The sequence below is a fragment of the Colius striatus genome, chromosome 2 (assembly GCF_028858725.1).
Source record: "Colius striatus isolate bColStr4 chromosome 2, bColStr4.1.hap1, whole genome shotgun sequence".
In the NCBI taxonomy this organism is placed as follows: Eukaryota; Metazoa; Chordata; class Aves; order Coliiformes; family Coliidae; genus Colius; species Colius striatus.
This window is the reverse complement of record NC_084760.1, coordinates 121,335,730-121,362,089: the sequence shown is the minus strand read 5'-3', so window position 1 is coordinate 121,362,089 and position 26,360 is coordinate 121,335,730. Positions and strand designations below refer to the sequence as shown.

At 55.6% G+C, this 26,360-nt stretch overlaps 3 protein-coding genes across 7 annotated transcripts in view; 2 read left to right on the top strand and 1 right to left on the bottom strand.

Moving 5' to 3' along the window:
- The first annotated feature begins 685 nt into the window (after window positions 1-685).
- On the top strand, window positions 686-13,783 carry LOC104556293 (GDNF-inducible zinc finger protein 1-like). The gene is made up of 7 exons (XM_061989379.1): window positions 686-896; window positions 5,776-7,041; window positions 8,507-9,427; window positions 10,713-10,807; window positions 11,010-11,177; window positions 11,974-12,131; window positions 13,278-13,783. Exons 2-7 carry the CDS (start codon window positions 5,777-5,779, stop codon window positions 13,518-13,520), a joined length of 2,850 nt encoding a protein of 949 aa, XP_061845363.1. The 5' UTR covers window positions 686-896; window position 5,776; the 3' UTR covers window positions 13,521-13,783.
- Window positions 13,342-25,167, top strand: LOC104551735 (GDNF-inducible zinc finger protein 1). Of its 3 annotated transcripts, none has more exons than XM_061989382.1 (6): window positions 13,342-13,419; window positions 16,916-18,291; window positions 20,110-20,204; window positions 20,998-21,165; window positions 22,574-22,731; window positions 23,438-25,167. In XM_061989382.1, the coding sequence occupies exons 2-6, from the start codon at window positions 16,937-16,939 to the stop codon at window positions 23,780-23,782; spliced, it is 2,121 nt and encodes a 706-aa protein (XP_061845366.1). In that variant the 5' UTR covers window positions 13,342-13,419; window positions 16,916-16,936; the 3' UTR covers window positions 23,783-25,167. The 3 variants fall into 3 exon arrangements, with proteins under 3 accessions (XP_061845366.1, XP_061845364.1, XP_061845365.1); XM_061989380.1 differs by lacking the exon at window positions 13,342-13,419 and adding an exon at window positions 13,981-14,085; XM_061989381.1 differs by lacking the exon at window positions 13,342-13,419 and adding an exon at window positions 13,993-14,089.
- LOC133624813 (beta-soluble NSF attachment protein) overlaps window positions 24,967-26,360 on the bottom strand; it is a 22,735-nt gene continuing 21,341 nt past the window's right edge. Inside the window, exon 11 of one of the 3 annotated variants that reach the window (XM_061989385.1) lies at window positions 24,967-26,304. In XM_061989385.1, coding sequence (XP_061845369.1) covers window positions 26,200-26,304 — 105 coding nt within the window. In that variant the 3' untranslated portion in view covers window positions 24,967-26,199. The remainder of the gene's footprint in view (window positions 26,305-26,360) is intronic. The other 2 variants (XM_061989384.1, XM_061989386.1) reach the window with 2 other exon arrangements.

Genomic DNA, 26,360 nt, shown 5'->3' with positions numbered 1-26,360 from the left:
GAGGGAGCCCTGGAAGCTGCAGTGTATTGAGAGGAAATAACGGACGGCGTGTGAGGAGGCAGAGCGGCGGCTGAGCCCCGGGGGCGGCTGCGCGGCGGCGGGAGCTGCGCCCCCTCAGCAGCCCCTCACGGAGCCCGCCAACGCCCTGCCCGCACCCAACATGGCCGCCCGCTCCTGGCGCCCTCCCTCGCCATGGCCGCGACACACGGTGAAGCCGGGGCGGCCATGTCGCTGTCGGGTAGCGGTGGCCGTGCCGGGCTCGCCGTACCATTCCGCTGAGGAGGGGGGATGCGGGGGGGAGGGAGCGGTGGTTTCTCCCGGGGGCGGGCGAGGCGCGGCGGGCGCGGCTGAGGCGGGCGCGGGGCGTCCCCCCGTGGCAGGGTAAGGCCGGGCCGGGGCCGGGCCGCGGGGCTCCGGAGGCACGGTGGGGAGGGGGCCCGGCCTCTGCAGCCCCGCCGGAGGGTGCCTGGCGTCCCCGGGGCACGGGCTGCGCCTCGCCGCTTCGCGCTCGGGCATGGCGGCGGCGAGGCCTTGCCGCGGGAGCCGGGCGGGGGGCGGCCTGGCGGGGTCCCCGGGGCTGACGGACGGCCCCGCATCGCCGGGCCGGGCCGGCGCGGAGCTTTAGCCCCCTGCTGGGCATGGCGTCAGGAAACCGAGGCCGTGGTCGAGCACTGAGGGGGAAACGGCCTTGGGTTGGGGGCACGGCAGGTCGTTACGCACACAGAAGCGTGTTGGCCACGCAAAGCCCAGAAGACGATCCCAACCGTGTTCTGTCAGGGCACAAGGAGCTCAGTGCGGTGTCTCACACACAGGGCTGTGAATATCAGCGCTGTTCCGCCTGGGAAGCACCATCAGCCTTGCATTTTCTCACGTGAGGAGTGTTTCTGCTTGCCTAGGTAACTACTTGCAGCAGGGAAGAGTTCAAGATTCTGCCCGTTTAAAGAGAAATAAAGGCTCCGGTGACTCTTGGAGGGATAAACTGGGATGCTCTGGGTGGCAGTTCCTTGGTTCACCCCAAAGTGCAAACAGGCCACGAACTGTGGCAAGAGAGGTGCAGTCGTTACCATGCACTCAGTGTCCTGACAAGCCTCACTTGGTGTATCTGCATCGTGTGGGAATCCATGGGAATAAGCTTAATTCCCCAGGTGATTAATACAGTTGAGTAACCCTGCCTGTTATTTACGTCTTTGTAGTGCTGTTGTTCATCTGTTAGCTTGTTGTCTCACTGTTACTAAGGTAGCTTTGTCATCACAGTGTGTCTCTGAGACCAGCAACTGTTCCCTGGTTTTACAGGGAAAAAAAGAGCAAAACTCAGAAAAAGCATCACAGTTGTGGCTTGTCTGAGGACTGAAGCTGCATCTTGTGCATCTGTGGCAATGGCTTTATCACCCTTTACTTCACTTGTTTTGCTTGCTCCAAAATATGTTCCCTATTGTGCTACAGCTCTGGTTGTTTAATCCAGTCTCTCGAGCAGTTCATGTGACCAGTCTGGATCTGGGGTGTGGAACTGCTGTTGTGATCTACCCATGTTGGGCTTATCTTGCCACGTGGCAGCCCAGGCAGCAAGAGGAGCGATTACATGCTCTTACACCATACCAGCAGTTTCTGTAGAGCACAAAGATGATCAAGTAAGAGCATACCAGGACTCTTTGAGGGGTCATTTTTCCCTAACACCATCGATACTTCAAGGGGTCTCATTTTGATCCCTGCTGGATCCCTTTGTTTTACATGTATGTGCAGCCCTTGAGAGTGTAAAGGAACCCTCCCTGGGAAAATAAGTTGAGCAAGAATTTCCTCTTTGCTTCTCCAAAGGGAAGCTCAAGATCTGATTGAAAAGGCTTGGTAGAGAGCTGTTGTTGGCTCTGTTGTTGTTTGTCAGTTATGTGTGAGGTAAAAAAGACAGTGTTACAGCACAGAACAAACACAAACCTCTTCTTGGAGGCTGGAAGCCACTCTCAGGCTTTGCTGTCTAAAATGCTTACTCCAGTGACCTTTCAGGAGCTGTAACAGAATTGAAAGGTGTTTTTGTGTTTGCAGAGGTTCTGTTACATGAGTTGTGTTTTCCCTAAGTCCTGCATACAGGCAAATTGTTGCTGCTTTCAGAAGTAGCTTTGGGGCACGGGAGAATTGCAGATTCTTGGGGCTGTTAACCCAGCTCCCACGGGGTTTCTGAGGGGGAGATGCTGGCAGCGGGGTTGTGGAGCAGCACAGCACGCTCCTGCTGCTGCAATAGCACTTTTGCCACCTTTGTCACCATCCTGCAATGCTGCCCATGAGCTGGTTCTGCTGAGCAGAGCAGGACAGAGAAGTACTGGTCGTTTTGAGGTCATTTTGGCTGGCTGGAGCACAGGAAAGGCACAGAGTTGGGATGCAGCCCTGGGAATGCTTGAGTGATGCATTGAGTGAAAGCATTTTGAAGACCAAGGTACCTTGTGGGACAGAGTTAAACAGAATCCCAGCATGGTGGTGGTTGGAAGGGCCCTGCAGAGCTCATCCAGCCCCAGCCCCTGCTAAAGCAGGTTCTCCTCGCTCAGGGAGCACAGAGACGTGTCCACGTGTCCAGGTGAGTTTGGGAACCTCCTGAGAAGCCTCCACACCCTCCGTGGGCAGCTTGGGCCAGGCTCCCTCACCTCAGCACCAAAGTTTCTCTTGTGCTTACATGGAGCTTTAACTGTGAATGATGTTACCATTATTTTCCCCGTTCAATTCCTGGTGATTATTTCAAGCCAGCATTAACTGGTAATTACAACAAAATGTGTCCTTGTCTGTGATTCAATAACCAGATGATTTACTGCAGTGCTTGCAGTAAATCCTCATTCCCCTTGCCAGGAATGGGAGTTACTCAAGAATCTCCTCTTGTCAGTGAGTATTAATGAAGCATTAAGAGAAAATAGCTTTCCCTGATCCGTTGGGGTAAGAAGCTGCTTCCTTTACTGCCCAAGGGAAAGCAAAACACTTACTACATGTTGTTTTATACCCTTGAAACATTGTGTTTAGCTCTCAACCTCCTGAAACTAAAATCATATGAAAGCAAACTATACTGAACACCACTTCAGAAAGCTAAAGATCAATTTCCTCCCCAAACAGCAACACCAAGTACAGCCTCATGTGGGGTTTTTTTTCCCCAAAGGGGAAAGGAAAAATAAGTGCAAACTGGTGACTTTGCAATTGATTCACTGGAAAGACGTTTCGGTAAAGCATTTCTGGGCTGATTTAATCTGGAACCAGCTGACCTAAAGCGCTGCTGTTGGAACACACCACTCCGTGTGGCTTGGGATCAGATAGTGGAGCTCACATGGGAGTGCCTATCAAGGATTTATCGCAGATGGGGATCTGGGAAAGGAGCAGGAGGAAATTAGCACGAGCTCTGCTCATTGATTTCTTTAAGCGCTACTGATCAGCGAGCTTCACGGCGCTGGGGTCGCTTCTGGGCACAAAGGAAAGGAGCACATCCCGTTGGAGAACATGAACAAGGCTGAGCCAGGGGACTGACTAAGTGGAATGGATTTTTATGAATGGCTTTTGTGGATTTGTGGGCTGAGTTTTGGTATGAGCCTCTTGGTCTGCACTCCTTCCTGCAGCCTGCAAGTGTGCCATGGGAGCTGCTGGGATTGTTTCCACATAGCTGGTGACTGTTGGTAGGGAGCACTTGGTAGGTGTGGTGTTGGGAGTGTTTAGAAGATGCTCACTGGCCAGAATGTGCAAGACAGAGACCAAGCTGGAACACAAAAAGTTCTATTTAAGCATAAGGAAAAGCTCTTTCAGTGCTGAGGTGAGGGTGCCCTGGCCCAGACTGCCCAGGGAGGGTGTGGAGGCTCCTTCCTTGGAGGGCCTCAAGAACCATGTAGACACGATCCTGTGTGACCTGATCTTGGTGGGACCTGCTTTGGCAAGGGGATTGGACTGGATGATCTCCAGAGGTCCCTTCCAACCCCCACCATTCTGTGATTCTGGGATGATAATTGTACATTTGTAGGAGTTGAGATGTGAGCAGCCCTTTTCTGATAGAATTTAGGCAATGCTATTTTGCACACCCTCACTCCTCCCTCAATTTCTGGCTTCTATGGGACGTTTCAATGTGTGTTTTGCTTGTCTTTTTCTTCTAGTTACTCTTCCTGACTGTCTTCTCTGTAGTAATATTCCTGTTTTGTCTGAGTAAACACCCTTGCACTTGCTATCAGCACAAAGTGGGAGAGTGAGGAGGTTCTGCACCAGCTAGGTGGGAAGGCTGAGAGACTCATTGATTGGGGAGGGCTTCTTACAGGAGCTCGTCAAGTACTCAGGATCAAGCCCCTAATTAAGCACAAACGTTTGGGGTTCTGTATAACTCAAACTGACAGGCGTTTTCTACCTAGTTAGAAATCCTGCCTGTTCCCTGAAACATAGCTGTACATGTTCCAGTGTGGCTGGAAATCAGTCTAAACCTTTCAGTGTCGTTTTTAGAACATTCTTTAGGGTGTCAGAAGCAATGAGTGACCTGCACCTTGCAGATTTGATGGTTGTCCTCTGCCATGCTTGCTGTGGGAGCTTGTAATAGGAAGAGTATTCTCAAAGCTGTCTCTTGAGCTTGCTGATCAAACCTCTTCACTCCAGGCTGTGTATTGTGTTCGACTTCCTGGTACTTCATGCTGAAGACACATTTGTCTTCTTAATCAGACAGTTTGTATCTGCCAGGAATGTATTTAATATCATGTCAAACACAATTTAGATGAGAAGTGAAAGTGCAGCTCGGTGTCTTTTTCTGCCAGCCATTATTAGACTGAGAGGGAAGCACAGCAAGCCAAGCTTAAATGGAGCCTCGCAGCAATAAGAGGCTGATTCGTCTGTTTGTTTTGGCCCGCTGTTCCTCCCTGGGTTACAGAGCTGTTGTAAGCATGTCCTAAATCACAGGCATTTCAAAACTAAGCTAGATCGGGAATATCAGCTTAGAGGATCAGATCAGAGCACCTAAAGGCCTCAGCGAGGCTGACAACATCATCCTTGTGCTTTTGTGGGCAAAGGTAAATGAGGCTTCTTGTTCCAGAGGTAGAGATGTCATATGCAGGTTGAGACAGGAAAGCCACAGGGTTCCCAGGCACCAGGCTGGCTGCCATTCAACCCCAGCTGGGAAACAACTGGAAATCGTATCATAGAATCACAGAGTGGTGGGGGTTGGAAGGGGCCTTTAGAGCTCATCCAGTCCAACCCCCTGCCAAAGCAGCTCCCACCTAGATCAGGTCACACAGGAACACGTCCAGTGGGTTTGGAAACCTCCCGAGAAGGAGCCTCCAAACCCTCCCTGGGCAACCTGGGCCAGGGCTCCCTCACCTCAGCACTGAAATAGCTTTTCCTTAAGTTTCAATGGAACTGTTTGTGCTATGCTTTGGTCGCCCCCTTGTAAGAGAGTGGGGAAAGATGCTTGTTTCCCCTAGAAATCGGTGCGACCGTTGCTGCTGAGAAGTGCTTGTGTGAAGAGCGCTTTAGCACTAAGCTGGACTATCTCGGCAGTTGTGTCTTGTTCCTGTTACCGTCTGTGCTGCAGAAGATTTGCTCTGAAGGGTTGTCCTGGAGTGTAAATCTGAGTCTGTGACTGTAACAAGCCAAGTGTGTTTGCTGATGATGGCTGCACGGGCAGAAACAACCCTGAGGTCTTGGCCACATCTTATGAACTAGGAATGAGGATGCAGATCTCCACTCAGCTTTTCCTTAAATGACTGATGTTGTGTATGAGTGAAGAGGTAGCTCAGGGAAGAGGCAGAGCAAGCACTCAAACATTTGTGTGTTCTTTTGTGGCAGGATGGAGAAGCAGAAAATTCTGATGAAGTCCAAGGTTGCTGCTCCTCACCTCCTGAGGGCCCTGCATTCGCTGTACCAGTTCGGCCACCTCTGCGACGTGACCATTCACACACAGCAGCTCGGGATTCAGGAGGAGTTCCTGGTTCACAAAGCTGTCTTGGCAGCTTCCAGCAACTATTTCAAGGGGCTTTTCCTGCGCGATGAGATGCTGGGCGCCGCGAGCTGCACGGTGACTCTGCAGGACATCTACACAGAGGAGTTCGCCTCCTTCCTGGAGTTTGTTTACACGGCAGAAGTGGAGATCGAAGCAGAAAAACTGCAGCGGATGAGGGAAGTAGCGGAAAGGCTTGAATGTAAGGATCTGCTGGATGTTTGTGAAGAGGTGAAAGCAGAGGGCGGGAAGGGGTTAGGTTTGAGTTGCCCTCTGAAAGGGCAGCTGTGTGAAAGCGCTGGGCCACGGTGGACTCGCGTCCAGCACGAGGAGGACCACAAGCTGAGTAACGCTTCCCCGGCTGTGGCAATCCCCACACGGAGCAAACTCTGGGACAGGCAAAACCACACGAAGCTGCCTCCTGGCTACGGCCTGATCGAAGGCCAAGCAGAAAGCCTTGAGCAAGGGGACACTGCTTTCCCTGACCCCAAATCCAGGGCTGCAAAGCTCCCAAAGACAGACTCCAGAAACGGCCTCGGCGTGGACGTCGCTTGTCTGGGAAACGAGCCTGCTCGTTCTGTCCTCAGCGGGACTGAGTCAGGGGAGCCCTGCGTGGCCACGCCAAAGGCCCTGCCTGAGCAGTGGGAAGGCGCAGAGGGTCTCATTGCCACGTTAGCCGGGAGAAGGGCGGGTGGGCAATCGGCGCGGCGCGTGGCCAAAGCCCCAGCGTGCCAGCGCTGCCACCAGGCCTTCCGCGCCCTCCAGCAGTCCCGGCCGCGTGTGGGGCTGCGGCACGCCGGGAGCCTGCCTGGCAGCTACAGCAGCGAGGCCTGCCAGCACCTCTGCCCCTCCCTGCGGGCCCTCCGCCAGCACCGCCGCACCTCCTGCCTCTTCTGCTACAACAGGTTTAAGAGGCAGAGGGACTTAAAGGAGCATGTGTGCCGGGTGCAGGAGAGGCAGCGGCGTGCCCAGGCCTGCCCCTGCTGCCACAAGGCCGTCGGCTCCAGGTGTGGCCCGGCCGGCCGCCTCCACACGCACACCGGGGAGAAGCCCCATCGGTGCCAGCGCTGCCCCGCCGCCTTTGCTCAGAGGTCTGCTTACAGTGCCCACGTAAGGTACGGCATTTCTGTGTCTGTGTGTCTGCCTGCGCCAGGGAAAACGTGGTGCCGGGGTAAAAGTGTCCTCTGAAGTCCTCACACACTCAGAGAGTCCTTACAAAGACCTGTAAGATCATTGGGTCCAACCACTCACACTGCCGGGCCCTTCACTGAACTAAACCACATCCCTCAGCACCTCATCTATGTGTCTTTTAAACGTCTCCAGGGATGGGGACTCCACCACCTCCCTGGGCAGCCCCTTCCAATGCTTAACAACCCTCTCAGTGAAAAAGCTTTTCCTAATGCCCCATCTCAACCGCCCCTGGCACAACTTAAACCCGTTTCCTTGTGTTCTGTTGTTCATTACTGGAGAGAAGAGGTCGACCCTCATCTCACTACAACTGCCCCTCAGTTAGCTGTAGAGAGTAATCCTGTCTCCTCTTGTCTCCATGTCTCCTCGCTGCTTTAGCTGCAGGATTCCTTGGATGGGGTCAGAGGTGTGTTGAAATCAGCACAGATTTTTTCCCATTGACCTTGTAGAGTTCTCGGTCCTGGAGGGTCTCCCAGACTGGGAACTGAGGTGAACACTTCCCACTGAGTGTAAGGGCACTTGTGCAATTGGGTCTCTCAGGTGATCTTGGAAGCCTCGGGTCTGGGTTTTTAAATAGGATCAGCAGCTGTTGAAAATGCACCAGAAAATGCCCGTTTCATAACTGTCAGGGCAGCGTGGTGCTTTTTGGCGTGGTTTTCATGGGCCACGTGTCCTGCCTGCTGTTCTGCTGGGTAGACTGAGCTTCCAGACAGGCTTCTTCAGCACTGCCTGGTGCAAAATGACGTGCTGAAGTTATACAGTGCTTTCCAGGACTGCAGAGCCACTGTCCCATGCTGAGTGTGTCCGTATGCTGCCTGCATGGGATGGGAGCTGTGTGGCTTTTTTACTGGATCCCAGCTTCCTTTTTAAACAAAGTCAACATTTGGTTGTAGTTTAGTCCAGCATCTGAAAAAACCTTGCAGCTGTGGGGCGAGTGTGGTGACACAGCTTGTTCCACCCACTGAGCAGTGGTGAGCAGAGTCGACTGCTGCAGCTGATGGTGTTCCAGGGGATCTGGTTTGGTTTTCCATACTGGCATTTCATCTACATTTCCCTTGGTTTAAGTCCATGGGTTCTTAAACAGCCTTGCAAGAGAATTCACAGTCCATCCTGTGTTACTACAGATACATACACCTGAGGGGCTCTGTCCTGGATGAACTGAGACCTTTTAATTGTCTTTAATGACACGGTCCAGCTCTGCACTGAATTTCCCTCTTCTTGTGCTCTCCAAACAGTGCTGTTAATTTCTCAAGTGGTGTGAAGAGCAATGCCAAGGGAAAGACTCTTCCTCAGAGGCAAACACCCCTGAGCTGAAGCAATTAGCTGTTAACAATTAATTAGCTGAAACAATTAGCCTTGAAGTCCTGCTCTGTTGTTTGTTTGTTTTAACAGAAAAGTTCACGAGTCTGGGCAAGAGAGAAAACTTCTGCCTGTCTATTGGATGGTGGTTCCACCTGCTCCCAGACCAAATGCCTGTGACAAGGGCCCCAGTGGAGGGAGGTGGGATGGGCCAGCAGGGGCTGAAGGGGACAAGTGCAGGAGGCACGAAGAGGCCGCCGGCCCTGAGGAAGAATGTGGGGCTTCCCCTGTTCCTGAAGCAAGTGGCGGCAGTGAGCGAGGGGAAGGGAGGCAGAAATACAGGGCAGCTGGAGCAAGGAGGGAAAAAACAAGCGAGGAAGGGGACGAAGGTGAGGGTGGAACGAGTGTGAAGGGTGAGGAGGAGGCAGGTTACGAAGAGGGGTATTCAGAAGTCGAAGACGGTGGAGAAAACGGCGAGGTCTGTGCTGAGGAGGAGGAACGTGCTAAAGAGAAGGGCAGCAAAGGACGTGAATCAGAGCAGGACTTTGAAATGAAGAAGGTGAATAGAAGCGGGGTGAGTAAGAGGTGTGCCTATGTGATAAGGTGTGAGAAGTGTAACGAGCAGTTTGTTTCCCGGAAGAAGTACGTGGATCACTGCAGAGATGTCCACCAGTGCTTGCCCGGCAAGGCCTACCAGTGTGATGTGTGCAGCAAGTCGTTCGCCAGCTACAACAGCTGGAAGGAGCACCGTGCGTGCGTGCACACGGAGGAGAGGCGCTTTGCCTGCAGCCTTTGCACCGCCACCTTCAAAAGGAAGAGGGACGTGCGGACGCACTGCCTGCGGAAGCACGAGGGCAGAGCCAGGCGGCCGCTGTGCTCCGTCTGCGGCAAGATGCTGAGCTCGCGCACGGCGCTCGTGTTCCACATGCGGACGCACACCGGGGAGAAGCCCTACGAGTGTGGCGTTTGTCACGCCAAATTCGCTCAGCCCTCGCAGCTCAAGATCCACACCAGGTCAGCTCTCGGCGCGTCTCCCCTCTCCTGCCCGCCTGCTGCACTGCAGCCCCTCTTTGTCCTCCTCTGGCGCCCCAGGCTGAGTCACTCCCCTCGCGTGTCCTTAGAGCGGGAACACTGGGATGGAATCTGTTCTGTAGTGGCTCTGATTAATTGTTTTACGTAAAGGCTTTGTCTGCATCTGCCCATTGCATCAGTTTTGGGAAGGGTTTTGAAACCAGTGCCCTGGTCAGAGCTGTAAGCAGCAGCCACTCGTTTGAGACAGTCTTCAAAATAGGATGGTGGCCTCCACTGACGAAAAGCAGTGTAGGCTGAAGAGTTAGGCAGGGACTTCAGAGACCCAGGTGCCAAGCCCTGCTCTCTCTGTATCGCTCTGAATAAGTCACCGAGTGTGGTATCTCATTTATCTCTACGCAATCCAAAAGCTGGGCTTCTCATCTGGGCTCCCTCTGTAGTTACTGGGGCCAGGCTGGGTGAATTGCTCCCTGGTGGTGGTGATGTCCTCTCCCAGGAGAGGGTGAATCATCCCATCTCTGTCCACGCAGGCAGCCCAGTGTGTGTGTGCTGAAAGGCAGCAGAGCCACGCTGCATGCGAGGAGCAGCGTGCCTGCAGCAGAGCAGGGCTCTGACTTGGGTAACTGCCTGGCTCGTCTGTGCAGTGTTTGGCCCAACAGCTCAGCATTTTCACATGGCACACTGTTTGGGTTGGAACAAGGGAAGTCAGAGAGCTGTTGCAACCAAAGGTTAGCCCCAGGTTTCTGCTGGTTTGAGCTAGTTTCAAAGCACATGTCCAGCATGAGTTCAGAAATAGTGCTTTCCTTGGTGCCTTTTGCCCTAAAGGTGGGAATATCCTGCCAGGTAAAGTTTGCAGGGTGGAGGATGTGAGGCAGAGGATTTGCAGGAGCCAAGGACGCAGCCCACGGTGTCCCAGGGGGTCTGGTGAGGGGACAATCTGGATGCGCTTCCAGTCTGTACCCCAGCAGCAGTTTGTTATCTTCCCTGCTTTCTCCCTTATGGTGCTGATACTGTGAGCTGTAACTTGTGAGAGAAAGGTGGGTTTTGTAGAGCAGGAGAGTGAGGAAAAGGCCATCTTTAAAGGGGAATTTGAGAGCTTTGGTACAACACCAGTTCTTACAGATGCTCTGTTTTCCAAGCCAGCACAATGTACTGTTCCCTCACTTCATTTAAATCATGAAGTCTGCTGCCTGTACTGTGTAAAAGATCATTTCAAACACGTTCAGAACAGCTATTTAATTCAAACTCACTTGTGTTTCACTTCACTTAGGTCCCACACAGGGGAAAAGCCGTATATTTGTGAGGACTGCGGGGCTTGCTTTGCTGACAGAGGCAAACTCACAGGCCACAAACGGACCCACACAGGTAGGCAATAGATGCTTCTGCCCTGCTGGAAATGACTCGGTGGGATCTGAAGAAGGTGCACTCTTTGTTTCCCTTGTAACTGGTAGAAGAGATGTGAGGCACTGGGAAGGAACTACCAAGGATAGAAAGGTACTTGAGAGCAGTCTGTGAAGTGCAGCACTCTGCAGAAAAGAGCTCAGGATGCCTTTTTGTGTTTGCTTAGGGGAGCGTCTCTTTAAGTGTGATGTGTGTGGAAAACACTTTGCCACCAAGGAGTACCTCAAGTGCCACAAGCGCTGCCACATGGGCGCCAAGCCCTACAGGTGTGAGGTGTGCGGGAAGGCATTCGGGCTGCGCGCCTCGCTGGCCCAGCACACCAACGTCCACGCAGGTAACAAAGCCCAGAGCTCCCCCACACGCTTGTTTTCCCAGCCACAATTAGTTTGCTTCAAGTACTTCAGGGGTTGCACAGTTGTATTCCAGAGCTGCATGTATCAGCTTGTGGAGTTGGGTGATGGGGAGAGGCAGGGTTCGTAGTGTGAGCGGCAGGAGTAAGGAAGTGGTTGTCCCACTGAACTCGCTGCTGGGGAGGCTGCAGCTCCAGGGCTGTGTCAGTGCTGGGCCCCTCACTCACTGCCACAGGGACACTGAGGGGCTGCAGCGTGGCCAGAGCTGCGCACAGAGCTGGGGAAGGGGCTGGAGCACAAGGGTGCTGGGGAGGGGCTGAGGGAATGGGGGTGTTGAGCCTGGAGGTGGCTGAGGGCAGACAGCAGCACTCGCTGACCCTGACAGGAGGCTGCAGGGAGCTGGGGGTCAGTGTCTGCACCCAAGTAATAAATAATAGGGCAAGAGCAAATGTTGCATTCAAGTTGCTGCAGGAGAGCAAGCAGAACCATTTCCCTGAGAGGGGTGTCAGCCCCTGTGCCAGGTTGCCCAGGGAGCTGGGGGAGTACCCAGCCCTGGAGGAATCCTAAAGCCGCGGAGCTGAGGTGCTGAGGGACAGGGGTTAGTGTGGCTGTGGCAGGGTGAGGGGAGGGCTGGGACTGCAGCAGCTTAAAGAGCTTTTCCAACTGAAATAGCCCAATGTTCCTGTCACCTCCCACTTCCACCACATGACAACGTTATCCGTTGCCTGAGGGCTGGCAGAAGCTAACAGCGCGCTGCCCGGGCTTTGTTGTCGTTTCCAGAGACGCGGCCGTATTTCTGTGAGCAGTGCGGGAAGGCTTTCACCCAGCAGGGCGCGCTGCGCCGCCACCACCGCATCCACACCGGGGAGAAGCCCTACAAGTGCCGTGCCTGCGAGAGGAGTTTCACCGACATGTCCACGCTGCGCAGACACGTGGCGGTACGCTGGCACCACCGGCTGCTCACACAGCCTGCTTGCTTCAACGGGGCTTCACGGTGGTGGTCTTAGCTTCTGGCCTTTGAAGAGTGAATGTTAGGGCTGGGGCTTCTGCACAGAGCCTTTGGGTGCCTTTCTCAAGTGCGTGGTGTTCTCCATCCAGCGGCTCAGCAGCTCCCACTACTGGCTGTCAGATCGCTTGTCTTCAAAAGGAAAGTCGAACGTAGGGGCTGTGTAAAACGCTTATTGCCGATTGAACCTTTTTGTTTCAAAAGGGCTGGTGCTGCGGTTTATGTTGCTACAGTCTCAGCACTCTTTGAAGCCTCTTACACAGAGGCTGTAACGTGGTGGTTTGGAACATCTCCGTGCTGCAGATGAATGTGACTTTATGTGTTGTAAGGTCACAGGATCACAGAATCACACACTGGTTAGGAGTCTTTAGAGATCATCCAGCCTCATGCCCCTGCTAAAGCAGGTTGCCCTCGCTCAGGGGGCACAGGAACATGTCCAGGTGGGTTTGGAAGCCTCCCAAGAATTGGCCTCCACACCCTCCCTGGGCAGCCTGGGCCGGGCCTCCCTCACCTCAGCACTGGAAGACTTTCTCCTTGTGTTTAAATGTAACTTTTTCGTGTTCCAGCTTCTTTCCATCACCCCTTGTCCTGACAATAGATACAACAGAAACAAAGCAACGTCCCAACCTCCTGACACCCACCATTTAGATCTTGGTACCTCTTAATGAGATACTTGCAAACATTAACGTGGTGTGCTGAACAATGGGTCTTACAGAGACCTTCGAGTCCGTGAGGTGACTGCTCAGACATAAGGGTGCTTTTCCCCATTTACAAGGAGGGGTTTTTTGTTAACATTTGCCTGTGTGCTAAAATTCCAGCTTGTTTTGCAAGTGCCCTGTCGTGGCAGAGCCAGCAAATCAGTGCAGAGCCGGCCAAGCCAGCTTCTTCTTGCCTTGCAGAGTTCAGCTCCTGTGTTTAGGTCACAGAGCCAACCCTGCAGTGGGCTGGGCTTGCAGCAGATTACATCTTACCATAGAATCAGAGCGTGGTCGGGGTTGGAAGGGGCCTTTAGAGATTAAACCTGGGAGGGAAACAATATCAGATGTCGTCGTTTTATCTCCTGGGTCTTCTTTTCTAGATTCACGACCGAAACGCTCACTGGAGAAGTTTCTTAATAGACCTCACGGCCAAAAAACACCATAACTGGTCCAAAATAGAGCCGTTTTCGGGAGCCTGCGTGGGCGGAGACTCAGCGCCGGAGGTTTGGTCGGTTGACCAAGGTAAACTTTATAAAGCGGACAGCGCTGTTGTCCAGAAGGCAGCACACGCGCCGGCGGCTGTCAGCAACCCCGGCGAGGCCGAGCGCTCCGGCCTGCGCTGACCAGGGCCGAGATGGTGACGCTGTGCCGCCCGGCGCCGAGCCCGAGCCTGCCGCGGCCGTTCCCCGAGCTTTGTGCTCTGTACGCTCGGGGCGGGCCCGGCCGTTCCCCCGAGCTTTGTGCTCTGTACGCTCGGGGCGGGCCCGGCCGTTCCCCCGAGCTTTGTGCTCTGTACGCTCGGGGCGGGCCCGGCGCAACGCCTGGCGCCCCGCTGCTTCGCGTTCCAATAAAGATGCGCTGGCGGGAGCCGCCCGTCCGTCACTGACTGCCGTGCGTCGCCTTGGCTGCGCAGGACGCGGGGAGGGCGGTCGGCTGGGTGAGGAGGGAAGGAAGGGTAGGGCCGGGCTGCCGGGGCCCGGGGCCGGCGTTGCCTGGCAACGCGCGTCGCGCCGCCGAGGCGTCACGTCCGGCCGCGCCTGCGCCGAGGCGGCTGCGAGCGGGGCCGCGCCCGGAGGCCGCGCCCGGAGGCCGAGCGTGAGGAGCGGCCCGGGCCCGCCGCGCTGCCGCCGCCGAGTGCCGCCCGCCGCGGGGCTCCGCGCGACGCCCCGCACGCACCCGCACGCCTCGGTTGGTACGCCCGGCCCTGAGCCCCGAGCCGCTCTGAGGGAGGGGTCGGGAGGGGACGGGCCCCGCGGCGGGGAGGGACGGAGCCGCGCCGCCCGCCCCGGGTGCGGGCAGACAGACGGGAATCCTCCCCGTTCCGCTCTGGGAGGCTCCCGCCCGCCCTTGTGGCGGGGGCGGGGGCGCTGCAGCGGGTCGGGGCCCGGGCCTGGCCTTGTCCCGCGCGTGTGGCCAGCGGGAGGAGGAAGCCCGCTGCGGCCTGCTGGCCTGAGCTGTGCCCGGCCTTCCCGGCGGGAGTCTCCTGGTCGGTGCCTTTCCCCGAGTGCCCCTCAGAGAGGCCGCCAGCCCTCTGTGACCCGCCGGGTGCCCCGGCTGCTGCCTCAGCCCCGCAGGCTGTGCGCGGTGCTGTCACAGCTTCAGGAGCTGGGGCGAGCCTAGATGAGGCAGGGCGTTGCTGGTGTAGGGGAGCAGACAGGCTCGTGTGTGCACGAGCCCTTCTGTTCCATCTCTGTGTGTGTGTCTGGCTCTTGAGTCGGTTTTTCTCTGGAAGGGGCCACAGGCTGCCCAGGGAGGGTGTGGAGGCTCCTTCCGTGGAGGGCTTCAAGACCCAGCTGGACACGTTCCTGTGTGACCTGATCTGGGTGGGAGCTGTTTTGGCAGGGGAGTTGGACTTGAATGCTCTCTAAAGGTCCCTTCAAACCCCCACCGTTCTGTGATTCTCTGCACAGTGTACAATGACTGCCTTTATGCCAAAGTTGCTTTTATTTATCACGACTCCACGACTTGTCCTGGTGAGCAGGCTCAGGCTGCAGAGTTTCAGGCCTTGTCATTTGTTGAGATGAATGCATTGAATGTCCTGTGTAAAAGCTTTCACAGCACATCTCCTTCCTTGGAGGTCTTCAAGACCCACCTGGACACGTTCCTATGCAACCTGATCTGGGTGAACTTGCTTCTGCAGGGGGGTTGGACTGGATGATCTCTAAAGTTCCCTTCCAACCTCTACCATTCTGTGATTCTATGATTGCTGCTGCTCTTAACAAATCCCACACCAACAAGCAATCAGAGCAAGCAGTGTGTTTCCACAGGGGCTTTTAATTCTGCAAGTACTATGATGGGAGGAACAGGAGGTTTCTGCTTTGTGGCCTTGAGGAGAAAAAAGAGGATTTGATGTAGTGTGTGTCTGTGGTCAGCTCCTGAAACAAACAGCTGGCTGAGGACAGTTCTGAGCCCCTTCACCCCAGTGGGTTGTGTGACTGGGAAGACAAAAATATGCAGAGTGATGATGGAGAAAGGGAAGCAAAGTCTAAACAGCATCTTTTATGCTTGTTTGTAAGAGCCAGCCTTTCAGTCAGGAGCAAAAGCTCTGTCCTTCTTGTTCATATACCATTTGTGCCCAAACTGAAGAGCAGCACTGGGGTTTGTAACAGTGGGCAACATCTGGAGGTGCTTGTGGAGCTCTGAGCTGTCACAGGCACTCTTCTATCGCCTTCCTGGGCCTTTTGTTCTAGGTGTAGCAAGTGTAGCTCAGTAACAGTGGGGTTTAGGTATGAATGGGACTGTTTAAATCTTGATATTAAAAACTTACCGAGCTGAAGGCTCAAAGGTTGGGAAAAATAGGAAGGGTTTGTTCTGAGGATAATGCTCTTCTGTAGAGTCTTAAGATGGGAAGTTGGGTGCCTGTGGTGGGTTGTGTTCCCTGGTCTGCCACTTGCTTGTTGGGGGAGTTGGCAAAACCATTCCACTTCCCTCAGATCTTCTCTGCCTTGCTGGTAAAGTCCTTAGGGCAGGGGCTGCCTGGGGCTTTTCCCCTTGTGTGGCGTTAAGCCCAGGACGGGTTAGTTTGACACGGCTACTCATCCTCTCCGTGAAGCTGTGTGGTTTGGAGCTCTCCAATGTGCAGGCTCCTGAAAAGAGCTTTCGAGCAGAAGGCTCTATGGGGATGGGAGTCTGACTTTTGCTTTGTTGAGTGGATCTGGACTAAAACTGGAGTTTATACGTGGAAGGATGGAGAAGGAGGATCTCTTTCTGCTGCTGTCAACACTATTTCCCTGTCTCTCGTGCTTGACATGTTTTCCTTCTTTATTGTTTTACAAAGGTGTTTTTTAAAGGAAAAGAAAACACTTTGAGGAAGTTTGGTGAAGTTTTCTGATTCCTTAGGCCTCCAGTCTGAGGATATGGTTACACAGTCCCCTCTGCTTCGGCTGGCTGAGCCTTGGGAGTTTTATCCCAGTCTCCTTACAAAGTCTTATCTCAAAAGCCCCTTTGGGGAAGTGTTGATGTAGGATTGCAGTTAGCTTTCACTTCATCTTGCCTTTTTCTGATTGCCTGATTAGGAAGGAGAATAACTTCTTAGTTCCACTTGCCTTAATGAGAACATTCCTTTTGACCTTCCTCTGTTTGCCTCGTCCCTGGTGCAGGTTCTGATAGTGTCTCGTGTTCCAGGTAAAGTCATGGTTGAGATCTAAACTCAAATTCATAGAATCACAGAGTGGTGGGGGTTGGAAGGGACCTTTGGAGACCATCCAGTCCAACCCCCCTGCCAAAACAGGTCCCACCTAGATTAGGTCACGCAGGAACATGTCCAGGAGGGTTTGGAGACCTCCAGGGAAGGTCTCTGTCCTCTTCAGAGAACATCTCCTTGTATGACTGGCAGTGTGGGCTGAAATAGGCCTGCTCAAAGGGACATTCTTCTGAAAGCTGTGCTCATGGGCAGGCGTTTCCCAGTGCTGCTTTGCAGTGCAGCACCTGAAGTGAGGCAGTCTGGAGAGGCCTGGGCGAGACCCGGGAGCTGTGTCGGCCGCCGTGCAGACAGCTAACGTGCAAATGTTGCCATCAGCTTTTTGCAGAGAGAAGGAAGATGGAAAGCAACGCGGTGCTGCTGGAGTCCAAGTCCTCCCCTATCAACCTGCTGAATGAGATGCACCAGCTGCGGCTCCTGGGCCACCTCTGCGACGTGACCGTCAGCGTGGAGTACCAGGGCGTCAGGGCAGAGTTTGTGGCTCACAAGGCTGTGTTGGCGGCGACCAGCAAGTTCTTCAAGGAGGTGTTCCTCAACGAGAAGGGCATGGACGGCCCAAGGACCAACGTCTTCCTCAACGAGGTGCAGGTAGCCGATTTCGCCTCCTTCCTTGAGTTCGTCTACACCGCAAAGGTCGAGGTGGAAGAAGACAGAGTGCAGCGCATGCTAGAAATAGCCGAAAAGCTCAAGTGCTTGGACCTCTCGGAAACTTGCTTCCAGCTAAAGAAGCAGATGCTCGAATCCGTGCTGCTGGAGCTGCAGAACTTCTCCGAGAGCTCCGAGGAGGAGAGCACTGCCCAGGGCAGCCTGTTGCTGGAGCCTGGGGCAGCCGCCGCGGCGGAAGCTGAGCGGGCGGAGCGTGCCCCGGATCCCGCAGGCTCCGCAGCGCCCGGGCCCGGCCGCGGGACGGCTCCCCAGGGGCCGGCTCCCAAACCGAGAGAGAAGGCAGACAAGAAGAAGGATTTGGTGAAGCCTCCTTACGCCAAAATCAGAAGGGCGAGCGGGAGGCTGGCCGGGAGGAAGGTGTTTGTGGAAATCCCCAAGAAGAAATACACGAGGCGGCTGAGGGAGCAGCAGAAGAGCGCAGAGGTGGCTGCAGAAGGAGACAGGTACCCTCAGGGTGAGGATGCGTGCGACACGGAGAGAGAGGAGGAGGAGGATGAGGAGGAGCAGGCAGAGAGCGACATGAAACCCGAGAGCGAAGAGTGTGACGGCAGCTTGGAAGCGGAGGGCAGCCCGCAAAAACGCGAAGAGGACAAGAAGAAACGAGGCAGCAACTTCAAGTGCAGCACGTGCCAGAAGGAATTCCTGTACGAGAAAAGCTTCCTGAAGCACATCCAGCACAGCCACGGCATCGCAGCCGAGGTCGTGTACCGGTGCGAAACCTGCGGCCAGACCTTTGCCAACCGCTGCAACCTCAAAAGCCACCAGCGGCACGTCCACAGCAGCGAGCGCCACTTCCCTTGTGAGCTCTGCGGTAAGAAGTTCAAGAGGAAGAAGGACGTCAAGAGGCACATTCTCCAGGTTCATGAGGGTGGTGGGGAGCGTCATCAGTGCCAGCAGTGTGGAAAGGGGTTGAGCTCCAAAACTGCCTTGAGGCTCCATGAAAGGACGCATACAGGCGACAAGCCTTATGGGTGCACAGAGTGTGAGGCTAAGTTTTCTCAGCCTTCTGCACTTAAAACACACATGAGGTATGAACAGACTTAACTGGCCTTGTTAGATTCTGGGGGGAGAAGCAGGATCCCCTGGACACACAGCTTGAGCCTTCGAGTGAAGTGGGGGTGTTAAAATGGGACCGGCTGCAAAGTGTCCATGTTTCCTTTCCTTCGTAGCTGGGTTTTTCCCCTCCTGCTTTTCAGGTGAAGGGAGCTGCTCTCATTTGCTTTAGGCCAAAGCAGAGGCATGTGGGCTGAGGCCTGCTGCTGCTGAAGGGCACAGTTAACCCTTTCTCGGGGGAGCAGACCTAGTCAGCACACATTCCACGTGAGAAGAGTGACCCCCGTGCCAAATGGCCCGTGGGATTACGGCTAGGATGATTTCAGATCGTCTGATGGCTCTCTGTAGTCAACAGAATAACATTGTGCAGTGAGTGTGAAAACACTGGGAAGAGATGGGGCTGTGGGCTAAATTGCAGAAGAGGAGATTTGGGTGCTGGGCAGAGAAAGCGGCTGATACGTGACTGTGTGGAGGCGAGTCGAGCGGCGAGACGCCCACACGGAGCTGGTGGAGTGAGTCGCAGTGCTGTGGGACTCGGAGGTGGAGGTGCAAACACACGGGCTGGGAAGTCTGTGGAGGAGATGTTTTGAGCAAGGCAGAAATCCTGGCTGCTTGGGGCTCCAGCCTGCTTTCAGCAGAACGCCGAAGCAGTCGCCTGCAAGCAGAGTTTAGACTACAGCCAGGGGATGAGGCTGGAGAGGGAGGTGTAGGAGAAATACCCCAAAGCCCTGCTGCTTGGGCCCAAACAGAGAGTGCAGGAGTGTCAGCGTGCTCCTGGGTGGCATTCCTGCAAAGCAGCCACCGCTTGCTTCCCTGTCCCTTGCAAGTCTCAAGGTTTGCTCCTAGGAGTGGAAAGTGCACCTAGAAGCAAACTCCTGCCAGGGTGCTCCTACGGTGCTCCTGCTGGTGCAGCTGTTGGGCATCTCTCCTTCATCCCCTGTCCTTTCCTAACCACAACTATCTGCTTTGGGCAACTTAGAAATTACCTAAGTGGAGTTTCCCCTCCGCAGTGTACGCAGCAGGACCGCCCAGTGAGTGTGCTGAATGCTGGGAACTCGCTGCTGTCCCAACGTGTGTATCGTGACAGTCTGTGGCGGGAGTTGCTCATCTCTCCTGGCTGTGTTTGTACACCCGTGCTCTTCCTGTTGGTGTGGCTCACTCTGCGGGCTGCCTGCCTGCAGCACTGTGCAAGAGAGCCTCCCTGGGGGCATGGGCTCAAAGGTGTAAGCTCAGCCCTGTCGGGTGCCCTGCCTGAGGAGCTGGTAGCACACGCTTGGGCTGCCGGCGAGGAAGCTGCAGCAGAACAGAAAGTGGCGTGTTCTAGTTCCTCTCCTTGGGTGCCTCCTGTGCCAGGGCAACCAGGGACTCTGCTGGCCCCACCAGAGCAGAGTGCCAGGGAGGGCATCACTAGGGGGGATGTTTTATTGCCAGTGCCAGCAAAGCCAGCTGCTTTGCCTCAGATCCCAGGATGGTTACGTGTTTGTTTCAAGTCTGTCTGCCCTGGGATACGAGTTGTCCAAACTTCACTCCATTTCTGCCTTTACAGTTTTGTTTTTGCTCTTAAGGCAATGTCTGGATCCGGGCCCTCGATCACACAGTGGTGGGGCAATAAAAGCTGCACTGCAGAGAGCACGGTGCAGAGTTTGGCCCAGCTGAAGGTGTCTGTGAAGGACACTGAAACCTTACAGGGGCATTGGGCTGCTCTTCAGAGAGCAGCCACAGAGTGAAGACGACTTGTGTCGTGGCTGCAAAGGGAGAAACCTCGGTGCTTTAATGTTGCTTTCTCATTTCAGAATCCATACTGGTGAGAAACCTTTTGTCTGTGATGAATGTGGTGCCAGGTTCACTCAGAATCACATGCTTATCTATCACAAACGCTGTCACACAGGTAAGGCTTTCTCTCCCGGGCACTAGGCATAGGAGGAGGCCAGCTGTGAATCGGGGAGAGCTTATTTTCATGCAGAAAATGCCTTTTGTGTGTATGTGGTTGTGGGATTTTTTGGATACACGATCGGATATTCTCATCCCTAGGCAGGATTTTGTTGAGATAAAGGTAGGTGGATAGGCAGAGAGTAAAAGGAGGTGATTCAAGAGACAAGGAGTTCCCATCTGGGTGGGATCCCTTGTCTTCAGTAGCCAAGGGTCTGTCCTCAATGCAAGGCCTAGTGGGAGAGAAGAATGATTTCTCTGTGAGTCTGGCCCACTGAAGCCCAAGGGATATAAAGCAGCTGTCTTGGCTTGCCCTGATCTGCAAACAAGTCTTTTTAAAAGCATGTGTCCTTCTCCTGGGTGCCCTTCAGGGTGTTTGGAACTGGCCCCTCACACCACCCAGCAGCGTGTGTGCTTTCCAGCTCTCCACTGGCCCACCTTAGAGCCATCTGCATCCTGCCAGTAGCCTGTAACTACACGTGGGCAGCAGAAAACCTCCCAGTGACAGAGAAATACACAAGTCCAAGCCCACTTTTCAACGTGTGTGTAGCTAAAACTGACTGCTTACAGGGGGAAGACCTTGCTTTCATCAGAGTGGTGCCTGGAGGGGTCTGCAGAGGCTTCTCCCAGGGAAGCTGCGTACTTGGTGCAGAGATCTCCAAGGACCCCTCTGTGAGGCCAGCACGTGGTTGGGTGGCACCTGGTAGCACAGAGGTTTCGTGTGTGATTGTCCCCTTGCCCCTTTGCTGCAGGGGAGAGGCCATTCATGTGTGAAACATGTGGGAAGAGCTTTGCCTCCAAGGAGTACTTGAAACACCACAACAGGATCCACACGGGCTCCAAACCTTTCAAATGCGAAGTCTGCTTCAGGACGTTTGCGCAGAGGAACTCGCTCTACCAGCACATCAAGGTGCACACAGGTAGGTGGGAGCTGCTCTTCTGGCTTTGAAACAAACCCTCACCATTCAAAGAGCTCACAGCTGCCTGCTTCAGAGGAGGGCATTTCTCATCTGGGCTTTGCCAGCACTTGAATTCCTGCCCTGCACGCACGTTTTGGTTCTCGATGCAGCGTGTCCTTTGCTCCCTGAGGGACAGCAAAGCCCCTGGAATCCTTTCTGTGCAGATATTGTTGTCACTGCTGCCAGGATGGTTTGTGACTGAAGAACTATGTCTGTTTTGGCTCTGAGCAAAGCACTGCAGAGATCTGCTGCTTGTCTGCTTCCCCAGCTTGCCTGTTGGTCTCATCTCCTACTTGGAGGTGCTTGTTCTATTCCTTCTGTTTTGTTGCCATGCCTTGCTCTTTGCTTCCTGCGCCCATGTGGCCAGTGTGGCATTGCTGTAGGGGCAGAGGGGACAGTGCAGGGGCAGTGCTGGTGTCCATGGCATTTTCCAGTTCTGGAGGGGATCTCTCTTTCTGTGACACCACTTGGCACGTGTTAGAAAGTGTTTTGGTATCCCTTTTGTATGTCTTAGCCAAGGAAGGAGTAAACCTGTGGTTGTTTGAGATGGGCCTAATGAGCAGTTGCCTGCAGCGAGGCAGCTGATGATGTGTTTGGAGATGGTGCAGGGGTTGTGAGCAGCTCTGGCATAGGTGCTCCTGCTCAATAGGAGAACGAGTGTTCTGGGCAGCACTAGTGGAAAATACATGTTCCAAACGTGAGGCTTTAGGGGTTGTTATGCAAGCTGTGGGTCTGGCCCTTCCTCTGCCAAGCTTCAGGTGGGTCAAAATGTACCCCGTGCGACAACTGGGAATTGGGAACTGGGAGAACTGTGAGGTGAGGCCTCATCTGGAGTGCTGTGGCCTGTTCTGAGCTCCCCAGCTCCAGAGGGACAGGGAGCTGCTGGAGAGAGGCCAGTGCAGGGCTACAAAGATGGTCAGGGACTGGAACATCTTTCATATGAGGAAATGCTGTGAGAAATGGGACTGTTTGTTTAGTCTGGAGAAGAGGGGAGATCTCATTCATGTTTACCAACACATATAGAGGTGGGTGTGAGGAGGCTGGAGCCAGGCTGTGCTTGGCCATGGCCAATGACAGGACAAGGGGCAATGGGCACAAGCTGGAACAGGAGAGGTTCCAAAGGAACATAAGGAAGAATTTGTTCCCTGTTGAGGTGAGGGATGTGCTGTGGAGATGGGCTGTGGAGGCTCCTTCTCTGGGGGTTTCCAGACCCGGCTGGATGTGTGACCCGAGCGAGGGGAACCTGCGTTTGCAGAGGTTGGGCCGGGGTTCCTTCCATTCGGGGTTGTGAGAGCACGGTGTGGTTTGGTGTGGTTTGGGTGTAGTTTGGGTGTAGTTTGGATGTCACTGACGCCGTGCCGTGCCGCAGGGGAGCGTCCCTACTGCTGTGACCAGTGTGGGAAGCAGTTCACGCAGCTGAATGCGCTGCAGCGGCACCACCGCATCCACACCGGCGAGAAGCCCTTCATGTGCAACGCCTGCGGCCGCACCTTCACCGACAAGTCCACCCTGCGGCGGCACACCTCGGTGAGCACTGCCTGCCCTGCCCTGCCCTGCCCAGCCAGCAGCACTCTGCAACCCCCCTCACAGCAGGCTGGGGCTGCTTCAGGGTTGGTCTCCCCAGGAATGAGTGACAAGAGGAAAGGGGCTGCAGTTGCCCCAGGGGAGGTTGAGGCTGGAGCTGAGGCAGAGCTGTTTCCCCGAGAGGGGTGTCAGCCCCTGTGCCAGGCTGCCCAGGGAGCTGGGGCAGTGCCCAGCCCTGGAGGGATCCCAAAGCCGTGGGGCTGAGGTGCTGAGTGACGTGGTTGAGTTCAGTGGTGGGCTTGCCAGGGTGAGGTTAGTGGTTGGACTTGCTGATGTGCAAGATCTTTTCCAACTGTAATGAGTCTGTGGGTCTCTGTGGTGTGCCATCGCCGTACTGAGGTGGCCTGTGCTCAGCCCCAAGTGTGCACTGAAGCTGGCAGTGATCTGCCATGGCATGGCCCATCTAGGCCAGCTCAGCCCCAGGCTTGTTCTGTGACCCCTCAGCATGTTTGCAATGCAGCTGGCAAGGGATGGGATTCCTTTAGTGGGTCAGGCCCCCTGCCAGGGCAGGGACACGGACGGACATGCCCCGACCCCGTCTGGGGTAGTTCTGTGGGATGATGAGAACCCCCTTTTCTCCCAGCATCAGCTCTGAGCTGCCACCTCCCAGCTGCTTCCAACCTTCTCCCCTGTGGTCATTTCCTTTCAGATACACGACAAAAACACCCCCTGGAAGTCCTTCCTGGTCGTTGTGGAGGGAGCAGCCAAGAGCGACGACGGCCACAAAACCGAGCTCCCGGATGAGGAATACGAGGTGTTGCCCAAGCTCCCCGACAAGCCGCCGCCTCTCCCTGAAAACGGCCACTGCCAGAGCGTGGCGGCCGGCCCGGGCAGCCTGCCAGCCCCGCAGGGCCACGGCTCCGCCTGCAAGGCCGCTGGGGCGCCGGGGCCGCAGCCAGCCCTGCTGGCCGGCTCCCTGAGCGAGCTGACGCTGCTGCACACACAGACGGGCTCCGCTCAGCCCCAGCTGCACGCCCTGGTCAACATGGAATAACCTGCCTACCGGATCCCGTTTTAACCTTTGGATAATCCTTTGACTGTGCCACCATATCGCCAGGAGAAGCCGCTCCGGGGAGGGGCTGGAGCTGGATCTCCTCCCCGCAGCCGTGGCCGCCCAGCTCCGGCAGGCAGAGCGCCGGCCGCCCGGGGCGCTGGTGCCGCAGCAGCAGCCGTCCCAGGGAGCCGTGGGACTGCGGCGGTGGGCTGCAGGCGGCCCGCGACCCCCCAGGCTGCGCACCAAGGTGGGACTCGGCTTTGCACTTGCTCTGGTGGCAGAGGCGTACAATCAGGAGGAGGGAGGCCGTGCTTTGCAGCCGCAGAGCTCAGGGGAAGCCCTGGGCTGGAAATGGATGCAAACGGTGGGTTTGAGCAAGCTGCTTGTGGGGAAGGGTGTGTTTAATCTGTGCAGCAAGGAGGCGGCTCGCTGCTGGCGAGTGGGAGGAGCCGGAGGCTCAGCACCAGGTTTGGTTCTCGGGGTGGGATCGGTCCGTTTCAGCGCTGCTGGACACTGGCGGTCAGGCGGTTTTGGCGGTGAAGAGACAGACACGTCCCATGTCAAAAGGTCAGAGGCTTAAGCTCCGTGGGAAAAGTGAGAGGAGAAAGTTTGTTGTGTTTGAGCTGCTACTTTGTTTGTTTGGCGGCGGTTCCGGCGGGGTCAGCAGAGGGCAGCAGCGGCTTTTCTCCTGCACGGAGGGACTGTGCTCCTAGGCTGCCTCAGCTCCCTGCAGGAGGCTCCGGACGGAGGTTTGCTTGCAGTCAGGGAGGTGTGTGACCGATGCCGTGGGAAGATGTGAGTGAGAGATGCGGGTAGAGGACCGCAGGCTATCATTTCCCGGGGAGTGTGTCTTTGTCAGGCACTGCTGGACTCTGAGTGGCGGCTGTAGGTGGCTGCACCACTGTGGATGTCAAAACACGGAGCTTTTAAGTCACTTTCCTGTTTGTTTCGCTGTTCCCTTCGACTGCTGATGTGATGTTTCCACTGTAGCTGTGAGAGAAGCTTGCCCCAGGTAGCAGCAGTGTAAGGATAAGCACACGTGAGCCATGTTTAGGGGCTGGCAGAGCAATAAGGATGCCCAGAGTGTGGCCCTGAGCGATTTTTGAACCCAAAAGGTTCAGTCAGAGGCGTGTCTGTGGCACCAGAACTTGATGTAGAAGAGAAAGGGACTATTTTTGAGAGAGAGCATTTGCAAGAGGCTATATTTGAAGTATTTATTTGAGCAGGCTGCCCCTGGTGAAGCTCAGCCCCGTGCAGAGCTGGTGTAGACACGTGTACAGCCTGAGCTCTGGCGCCCTGCAGCTGGGGCCACTGCTGTACTCCTGCCTTGTACAGGCCTGAGTGAGCCCTGTGAACTGTTCTGATTAAAATGCTGAAAGCTTCAACCTGAGCCTTGCAGTGATGTGAGGAAGAGGCCTGTTGGTTCTGCCCCTTCCCCAGCAGGCAGGAGGAGGGTGGGCTGGGGCAAGAACGGCTCTCGGTGCTTACAGTCATGACTTTTCACCTTTATTAACGTACAGAGTCACAGAGAACATGGTACTGTTGCTCAGGCTGGGCACTGGGGAGCTTTCCTAGTACAGAGTGGTGTGCTGGGGGTGGAGGAGCACAGCAGAGGGGCAGGGGGGAGCAATGACACGCTGGGGGACATGCTGCAGCCTCCTACACAGCTAACACTTGGCTGGGCAGCAGCTCCAGCACACTGAGGGGGGAAAGGCCCAGCCAAGGCAGCCCCAGCCGAGGCAGCAGCCACAGCCTCAGCCCCAGGGGGTGCAGAGGGGGAGTGTTGCTGTGGGAGGGAGAGCACAGGGCAGCCCTTCCCAGGGCACTCAGCTGCCTGCCTCTGCACAGCTCAGGGGGCCAGAATACCAGGGAGCTCTGCACCAGGGGGAGAGGGGGCAGGAAGAACACAAACTGAACCTGATTTTGGTGTGGCCCAGGAGCAGGGTGGGTTTTGCTTTGCCTTAAGCAGTCAAGCTGTCACAGAAAAGGACCCCTTGGAGCAATGAGCCAGTGTCCTGCTCCCACCAGTATGGAGATGGCAGACAAAGTGACAAGTGCAGAACAGGGGAGGAGCTGGGGTTGGAGGCTTTTGGTTGCCTGAAGAGAAAGGAGGGGCAGAGACGTGTGCTGGTGGAGAGGGTGTGCTGGCAGACACAGGTCCTTGCAGGGCTACCAGGAACACAGCTCCAGCATTGACACAGCAGCCCAGGCAGTGCCAGGGGGGTGTCCTGACACAGCAACACAGCTGGGACACACACAGCTGGCCATGCTGCAGCCACCAAAGCTGGGCAGCAGCCTCCCAGCCACCCCTGGGCAGGGCTGAAGGGACAGAGTGGCGAGGGATGGGTCAGCATGAGGAGGAGGAGGGCACAGATGGGGGCTGTGGCTGCAGGCTGGGGGCTGGGGCAGCGCTGGGGTCACTTGAGGTCACCGTCCCCCTCCCCCTGGATGGACTTCTTGATGCGCAGCAGCATGGTGGTGAGCCACTGGTCCAGGCGGGAGATGGAGTCAAACTCCTTCACCTGGGGACAGCAGCAGCGTCAGGGCCACAGGGCAGGGGGAGCAAGGGACAGCGCAG

Coding starts and splice junctions, on each gene's coding strand:
- LOC104556293 (XM_061989379.1), top strand. CDS start 5,777: ATGGAGAAGCAGAAAATTCTGATGAAGTCCAAGGTTGCTGCTCCTCAC. Junction 7,042..8,506: donor GCTTACAGTGCCCACGTAAG/GTACGGCATTTC, acceptor TTGTTTTAACAG/AAAAGTTCACGAGTCTGGGC. Junction 10,808..11,009: donor CCACAAACGGACCCACACAG/GTAGGCAATAGA, acceptor GTGTTTGCTTAG/GGGAGCGTCTCTTTAAGTGT.
- LOC104551735 (XM_061989382.1), top strand. CDS start 16,937: ATGGAAAGCAACGCGGTGCTGCTGGAGTCCAAGTCCTCCCCTATCAAC. Junction 18,292..20,109: donor GCACTTAAAACACACATGAG/GTATGAACAGAC, acceptor TTCTCATTTCAG/AATCCATACTGGTGAGAAAC. Junction 22,732..23,437: donor CCCTGCGGCGGCACACCTCG/GTGAGCACTGCC, acceptor ATTTCCTTTCAG/ATACACGACAAAAACACCCC.